This window comes from Ostrea edulis, chromosome 9 (assembly GCF_947568905.1).
Source record: "Ostrea edulis chromosome 9, xbOstEdul1.1, whole genome shotgun sequence".
NCBI classification, from domain to species: domain Eukaryota; kingdom Metazoa; phylum Mollusca; class Bivalvia; order Ostreida; family Ostreidae; genus Ostrea; species Ostrea edulis.
The window spans coordinates 31,012,900-31,021,789 of record NC_079172.1 but is presented as its reverse complement, the minus strand read 5'-3'; the positions used below and the strand labels follow the sequence as shown (position 1 = coordinate 31,021,789).

The 8,890-nt window shown below is 35.9% G+C and overlaps 1 protein-coding gene across 12 annotated transcripts; it reads left to right on the top strand.

Annotated features, from left to right (window-relative positions):
* Positions 1-963: 963 nt before the first annotated feature.
* Positions 964-8,019, top strand: LOC125657941 (monocarboxylate transporter 12-like). 12 transcript variants are annotated; one of them, XM_048888894.2, is made up of 7 exons: positions 969-1,111; positions 2,695-2,763; positions 3,059-3,202; positions 4,510-4,656; positions 5,645-5,731; positions 6,512-6,610; positions 7,179-8,019. In XM_048888894.2, exons 1-7 carry the CDS (start codon positions 997-999, stop codon positions 7,322-7,324), a joined length of 807 nt encoding a protein of 268 aa, XP_048744851.2. In that variant the 5' UTR covers positions 969-996; the 3' UTR covers positions 7,325-8,019. The 12 variants fall into 12 exon arrangements, with proteins under 12 accessions (XP_056006171.1, XP_048744850.2, XP_048744846.2 ...); XM_056150196.1 differs by lacking the exon at positions 4,510-4,656 and having other exon boundaries at positions 964-1,111; XM_048888896.2 differs by lacking the exon at positions 6,512-6,610 and having other exon boundaries at positions 970-1,111.
* Positions 8,020-8,890: the final 871 nt, after the last annotated feature.

The window sequence follows — 8,890 nt, the reverse complement described above, 5'->3', positions numbered from 1 at the left end:
AAATTGACTTTTAAAAAAGTCTCTGACTCAAAATGTCATAAAATATTATTAACATATTTGTATATTCAGAAAATATTTACATATTTTGTGCACTTAGAAAAACTATACATATTTCGTATACTGATTTAAAAAAGTGAAGATAACGAACAGTGATCAATCTCATAACTCCTACAGGGAATACAAAACAGAAAGTTGGGCAAACACGGACCCCTGAACATACCAGAGACGGGATCAGGTGCCTAGGAGGAGTGTGCACTACCTGTCAACCAGTCGTAAAGTTCAATCAGGTAAAGAGAGTAAACAGGTAAACAGAGTAATCGGCAGTTAGAATTAATGTGTAACGAACGGCTTAACAATTGGTATGAAAAATGCCAGACAGCATTTTACCTAAGGACGGGTTGTATTGGCAATCTAGATCGTTAGAACGATCAGAGAATTTGCGGAAGGATGACTTTAAACGAGACAGTTGAAACTCCTGTAACACCAACCTGTTTGTCAGTAGCCTTCCTTGATTTAAAAACTGATGATACGCAGAACAAGCGCTTGTGTAACGAATCATTTGAGAGACATAAGCACATTACGATGTCATAATGGAATATTGTCACATAACAAATATGGGAAGTTCACGATGGAAAAGCATCCCGTGAGTATATGTTTAGGATTTGTAAGTTCAAAATTCAATTTCTTACAATTGTATGGTGTATTTCTGGTAACCTATTGTCAACGATTTATGAAATCTAAAGTGTAAAATTGTACTTTCTTTAGAATTAATTTATTATTTTTTATTAGTATTTTTCTTTGAAATAAAACAACTCAAAGAATGACTATTTGGTGACTTATTTGATTTGAATACCCTATCAATTCTCTCACTAGCTATAACGGATGTATAACAAAGGGTTTACTATTCAACATTTGAATTTATTCACACCTCTTGACCTCATAAACACTCAACCTTTTCCTGAAATATAAATAAAACACATACAATACATCGAGCAAATGCATCGCCTGTGCTGCATTAAGTTCGCATCAAGAGAGGGGTCCTCCGAGAACACGACATATAGGACACCGTACTGCACTGGCAGAGAGACACGCAGTGAGTGGTGCGGTTTCGGTGAGTACATTTCATTCTTGACATATCATTTTTTTTTAAAATAAAACAAAGTAACAGGCAATTACACGCTATTCTGATTCCCTATCATCTGTAAAGGAAAATAATCGAATAGCGTTAGCACTCCATGAAATATATACCCCTGTGACGAGGCTTATCATTCCGTATACTTTCAACAATTTAAAAAGATATTTCTTATAGTCACATTTCGATAATTTGAATTGCATTTTGATAATAAACCCGTGTTGTACTCTTTAGGCCAAGTGTATACATATTCAGAAGATGAAAGCTTATGAGATATCAACCTTCAGTTTCAGTTAGTAAGATAAAGAAAACAGTGATCAATCTCAATTCCTTTGAACAATACAAGTTTAAGGTATTCAATGTATAATGACCATATTTCATATCTAATAAATGGATGGTGGAACTTTTGTAATCATGGTATCATTTTGAAGGGTTCATCAAATAAAAATAATCCACCATAGGAATATTCAAAATTTTGTTTACTGCTTGATTTATTTCACCTAGAATTTAACATTGAGGTATATGGGAAAAGCATGTTTTAATACAATATTTTAAAAAGAAATTATATTTTCATACAAATCTCTTGGTAGAAAGTTACATACACTTTCTCTTAATGAAAATATAAAACAAAATTAATCATTGACCACACACATTTTTAGAAAATTAAATTTTTCTTATTTTTATAAAGGGCAGACAACTCTTCCAAAAAGTCTTAAGTGCAAAAAGGTCAGCTTCTAATCATTTACCAGTCAGGTGAATTTCATCTGTTTCACTTTCATCATTATTTAACAATAAACAATTATGTTGATCTAAATCCTTCAAAAGTGTTCATTATCCTTTCATTATACATAGAATACCTTAAGAGCAGAGCAACTACGGACCCCTTGACACACCAGAGGCATAATCAGCATCCCCTATAGACAGGTCATTATCGCCGTGGAGGAGGAGTAATCATCCCCTTAGACCGGTCATAACCGCCGTGGTCCCTTTATCTTGAGATGTATAGAATTATCACTACTACTCTTACCCGATCCTAATACGAGCATGCGCTAGTCTTATGTTTCCACTTGTCAATGCTCCATTATAATAACTGCGACGTCTGATGAGCACTTAATCCATTATTAGACCAGAATTGATTTAAATGAAAATGTGAAGATAAAGAACAGTGAATAATCTGAAAAATCCTATAAAGAATACAAAATAGAGAGTTAGACAAACACGGACCCCTGGATATACCAGAGGTGGATCAGGTTCCTATGAGGTGCAAGCATCCTCTGTCGACCGGTCACACCTGCCGCGAGTCCAATATCTTGATGAAGTAAACGGAGTAATCCGTAGTCAGAATCAGTGTGCCAAGAACGGCCTAAAGAGTGGAATGAATATGTAAATAAATTAAGAGACTGCGCTGATTTGATTACGCCAGATAAGCGTTAAATGTTTATTTTTTTTTTTAGATCCATTACGCTGATATTCGACTACTATTGTCATATGATATCATTCGCACACATACTATTCACCAAAACACTGACATTTTCAGTGAAAACGTTAACATTATGTGATAGATGAGAAAACAATGAAAAGAGAAAACGCAGTTCCCATTGACAGAGGATGGGCATGGATGATTCTCCTTGGTGAGTTATTATGCAGTAATACTTATTAAACTTACGTAATGTATCAAAAGTAGAAAAAGTAAATAAAGGAAACCGAGTACCTGTATTCGAAAGGCAAAATATTCTCATTAATCACACAAGACTATGATGTTGATTAAAGAAGTGTAAACGTTCAAAATTTAAAACAAAGTTTGAATCTGAATTGAAATTTTAAAATAAAAAAAAAATCCTTTTTAATCTGGATAATGCAGAATGAGTGTGAATTGTGATAGTTTTCTTAACAACAATGTAGTGAGAGTTTTGTTTTCCCTTTCAGCTAATTTTCTGGTTGTTTTTCTGGTGATTGGTTTCATGTCGTCGTTCGGGATTTTCTTTGCTGAGTTTATGAGTGAGTTTAATGCTCCTGCCTCCAGTATTACTATAGCGCTGTCTCTACAGACCGTAGTTTTCAGTTTGTCGTGTGAGTATTGCTAAGATTATGCTTCGCTGTTTCCAATGATTACGCTCTTGCAAAAAGAGAAGTACTGAATAGGGTTAAGCGTGAAAAATTTGAAAATCTGCATGAAATATTACTATACTTTGGCAATATTTTAAACATGTAATACTAGTATTTTTCTACCAGCAGTTCTGAATTGCAATCCATCACAAGCTCGATAAAAAGGAGGAATAGACACTAGTTCATTTATGTTTATGCGAACTGAGGATTTTCTTTGAGTCCGCTTTCAAGACACTTGCTATAAATAGTTTTTTCTACTTACCTTTGAATCTTTCCATTTTTTTCCTTTTATTTTTACAGGTTTTCACAACATTCGGGCATATTTGAAAGTATCCTTACTCTATAGTAGAAGTGACAAAACGTTAAAGAGTATCTCTTTACGTTACAGACTATCTCTTTACATTACAGAGTATCTCTTTACGTTACATAGTATCTCTTTACGTCACAGAGTATCTCTTTACGTTACAGAGTATCTCTTTACATTACAGAGTATCTTTTTACATTACAGAGTATCTATTTACGTTACAGAGTATCTCTTTACGTTACAGAGGTTCTCTTTACGTTACAAAATATATCTTTACATTACAGAGTATCTCTTTACGTTACAGAGTATCTCTTTACATTACAAAGTATCTCTTTACGTTACAGAGTATCTCTTTACATTACAGAGTATCTCTTTACGTTACAGAATATCTCTTTACATTACAGAGTATCTCTTTACATTACAGAGTATCTCTTTACAGAGTATCTCTTTACATTACAGAGTATCTCTTTACGTTACAGAGTATCTCTTTACATTACAGAGTATCTTTTTACATTACAGAGTATCTCTTTACGTTACAGAGTATCTCTTTACATGAAAGCTCTGAAAAGAAATTCTTAATGAAAACTAATAACTTGATTCAATTTGTAACGCTACTAATTTTACATGTTTGGCATATTTATTCACATTGTGTGCAGACATATTTGAAAACAGAGAAGTACGATTTGTTTGTAGCTAGTGTCCTTTAGGTTCGATGTGGATGGTGCATGTATATATCAACTAGCTAAAAAATCAATGACAATGGCTGTAAGACCTAATCACATAGATAAACATCACCCTCATACATCTCGGCCAGACGGTCATAACTTTACATACATGTACAATGTATATCTACATTTCAAAACTTGGTTTTAAATTTGGTGTATGAAAACATTTGCTACATAATGAACCATCACTGAATGGAAATACTAAGAAAGCAATTAAAAACTGTAAACCTTTCTACTTTCAGCCCTGCTTGTCTTGAATATCGGGTCACGTGTTGCATCCATTCGGACATATATCATCGTCAGTGGCTTCTTTGCGTGTTCAGCGTATTTGATAAGTGCCGTAATCACAGACGTATCCTATCTAGTTCTCTCCCATGGCTTAATATTTGGTACGTAGATTACAAATAAAAAAGGCAATCCTCGGCATTGAGCTTACCTTCATCAGATTAAACCATTCTCAAACATCCAAGTAATAAATTGCTATTATGATAATATTTTGTTGAAAGTTGTGTTCAGTTTTGTTTTTCTCTTTGATTTTATATCCCTTCCAATTTTTTTTCACTCAATGAGACGTCACCAGCTGTAGGTTAAGTACCACAAATTTAGACCTTTGCTTTGCGCTCAGGGTCGTAGCAGTGAGGGTTCTTTAACGTGCCAACGGCTGCCGTGACACGGCATCTCCGTTTTAAGGTAATGTCCGAAAGACCCGTGATTCTCACTTCTAAATGCCTAGCATTTGGCGAAAAAGCAATCACTACCTACAAGTATGTTATGTTTACATCTTAGTTTTAGTGAACTTTGTGTACGTCTTAGGTTTGACGCGGCCATGGCACGAGCGGGGCTTGAACTTACTATCTCCCGGTTAAGAAGTATTCAGCTACCGCGAACGATTTTTAGATAATATAAATGTATGCAATTATAGAATGAAATACCAATCATATCTCGAAACAGCTTTCGTGGAATCGCATATTAGTATTAATACAAAATAATCAATTCCTTTCATATTTACTAATTTGGAAGCCAAAATTCAAGATAATGATCGAAGATTAATCTAATAATCCAACAAATATACAAAATAAAGAAAAGGGGGAGGACCCCTGAAACACCAGAGGTAGAATCAGGTGTCTAAGAGGAGTAGGCATCCCCTGTTGACCGTTTACATCAGCATTGAGCCTTCTATTCTTATGTAGAGCAATCAGTATGAAAAGAACGGCTTAGCAATTAACATTAGTATGAAACACCTAAGACATTATTGCTTTTGCAAATACAGTCATTATAACGACTGTAGAATTTGCGAAATGCTGACTTTAATTGAGACTGTTGAAACCACTGTTATATTAGACATAGATATAAACATGTATTTTAATCATTTTTAAGGTATTGCCTATGGATTTTCGTATGGTCCAGCACTTGTTATCCTTGGGAGATACTTCGACAAGAAACGAGGAATTGCATCAAGCCTTGGTAATACAGGCGTAAGCTTTGGTAGTTTGGTATTTCCACCAATCATTAGGGCTCTCTTAAATCACTACGGTCTTAGAGGAACTCTTGTCGTGGTTGGCGGGATCCACCTACACCTCTGTGTGGCGGGAGCTTTGATGAGACCCATAGAGTTTTATGAAGTACGACAGAGAAATTCTGAGGGACACTCCATAGAAATGACATCCATTGGATTTTGGTCAACTACCCAGGATACTGAAAGTAGTCGAAAAAATAGTCTAACTTCGAAGATTAATACATGTTCGATGAAAGAAAATTGTACTGAGACTGAGCAAACTGACGTTACAGGCGACAACAAGTCAGATGTATCAAAATCAAAGGAATCCTTTCATTGTACGGGAAATGAGCGAGTGGGACGGAATCTATGCAATAAATTGATAGACTTCAAAATTTTGCGAAATCCTCTATTCAGGATGTGGATTCCAGTATGTTTTCTAGCAATAATCGGATGTGTTCAAATAGTAATTTTCATACCTCCACATGCAAAAGATCTTCATATATCAGATAACAATATCACCCTCTTAGTGATGATAGTAGGAGCTTCGAACTTGATTTCGAAGATTCTATCAGCATTCCTTATATACTGTAACGTTATGCCCAAACATCAACTTATAGCTGTATCTCTGATAATAACAGGCGTTTCTTCCATGTTCATTTCATTTTACACCGACTTCTTAACATTGTCAATCCTGTCTGTGATATTTGGCGTTTTTGGAAGCGTGTACTTTGGTCTTTTTCCTGCAGTACTGGTGGATTTCGTTGGCTTAGAACACATTTCGGGTGCAATGGCAATAAACATGTTAATGCAAGGATTGGGACTATCAATATCCAATCCCATTTTAGGTAAAATAAAAGCATTTATATCTGCTTCAGATTTGCATATTGTATCCCCACCAGTTTATTTTGAAACAATCTTCATTAAATTATGCGTATGGTCAGTTTTAAAATCGAGGCAGGCTAATGACAAACAAGTTGATGGTAATGGGGTTTCAACAGTTTCGTTTAAAGTCAGCATTCGCAAATTCTATAGTCGTTATAACGATCTAGTTTGCCAATACAACCTGTAATTGGGTAAAATGCTGTCAGACATGTTTCATACCGATCGTTAGACCGTTCTTGGCACACTGATTTTAATTACGGATAAGTCCGTTTATCTCATCATGATATAGAGCTCACGGTGGATGTGACCGGTCGACAGGGGATACTTACACCTCCTAGGCACCTGATCCCACCTCTGGTGTGTCCAGGAGTCAGTGTTTGCCCAACCCTCTATTTTGTATTGCTTATAGGAGTTATAATATTGATGATTGTTCGTTATCTTCACTTCTCATTACGGACTAATTTTAATGCTAAGAAGCATTTTTTCCAAGTAAATATTCTATAATTGATAAACAATAACCTCTACTTTCAGGATTTTTAAGAGACACAACAGGAACATTCCATGCTTCTTTCTATCTGATGGGAACAACTCTTATTGGGAGTGGGTCTATTCTGTTTCTCGAACCGTTATTCAGAAAGAAGGAAAGCCTAAGCATTGGGACTGAAACATTAACATGAGAACATTGATATTACGATGATTATTATATGGCTGCAAAACTGTTATTTTCTAGGGGACATTGGAGTACAACAGATCCATTATCACCTGCATATTTCTCTCAACTGATTCGATACGCAACAGATTGTTCTGCATATGATCAGTTTTAAAATCGAGGCAGTAGAGATGCAAAATAGAGTCGGGCAAACACGGAACCCTGGATATACCAGAAGTGGGATCAGGTGCCAATGAAGAGTAAACATTCCCTGTCGACCAGTCACACCCGTAGTGAGGCGTATATTTTGATCTGGCAAACGGAGTAATCCGCAGTCAAACTCAGTGTGCCAAGAACGGCCTCATAATTGGTATGAAACACTTCAGCCATCATTTGACCTAATCATAGGTTGTATTTGCAAACTAGATCATATAACGACCATATAATTTTGGAAATACTGACTTTAAACGAGATTGTTGAAACCATTCTAACATCAACGTGTTTGTCAGTAGATTTAAAAACTGATCATACGCAGAACAGTCGCGTGCGTATCGAATCAGTTGAGAGATATAAACACCATATGCAGGTGATAATGGAATAGTGTAATATGAATATGGGAAGTAGACAATGGAGAAACTGAAATCACCTCGTTTATTCACAAATCTAAATTGTTAGTCTGTCGTTAATATTTATTTTCAATAAAATACCCAAGTACGAAGCAGCTGTGTTGGTCCCTTTGTTGTCTTTTATTTCGGGTTCACAGGGATCATTATACATAGGATTGACATATGAAGGAAACAAATATTATTGTTAATGGATAAAACATGGTCGATATATCTGAATGTCGAGTTGAAGGCTACAGCAAGAGATTTTTTCTTCTCATCTACAAGCTTTTGAATAAACTCTTCTTCATAAGAATTTAAAAACAGGTAGGCTATCAAAGGATCCCAATTCGTGTCCATAGGAACTCCAAGAATTTGTTGGAAGGCCTGATCACCAAAGACTACGAAGATTTTGTCAATGGGGAACTCCAGCATATTTTTTATTTCAACTTCAGAATGCTTGTGCATGGAATCAGAGTGGTATTTGACAAATTGTTTTTTTGGATGACTGATCACTAGATGAAAGGTGAAGATAACGAATAGTGATCCGTCTCATAACTCCTATAAACAATACAAACTAGATAGTTGGGTAAACAAAGACCCCTGGACACACCAGATGTGTGATCAGGTGCCTAGGAGGAATAAGCATTCCCCGTCGACCGATCACACCCGCCGTGAGTTATATATCTTCATCAGGTAAACGGAGTAATCTGCAGTCAAAATCAGTGTGCTAAGAACGGTCCAACAATCGGTATGAAACACGTCAGACAGCACTTAACCCAATGACAGGTTGTATTGACAAATGATATCGTTACAACGACCACAGAAGTTGCGAATGGCCGACTCAAAACGAGACCACCGAAACTCCTGCACCATCAACCTGTCTGCCAGTAGCCTGTCCTGACTTTAAAAACTACCACACGCAGAACAAGCTCCCGCGGATCGAATCAGTTAAGAAACGTAAACACCATACGCCGGTGACAATGGAAACA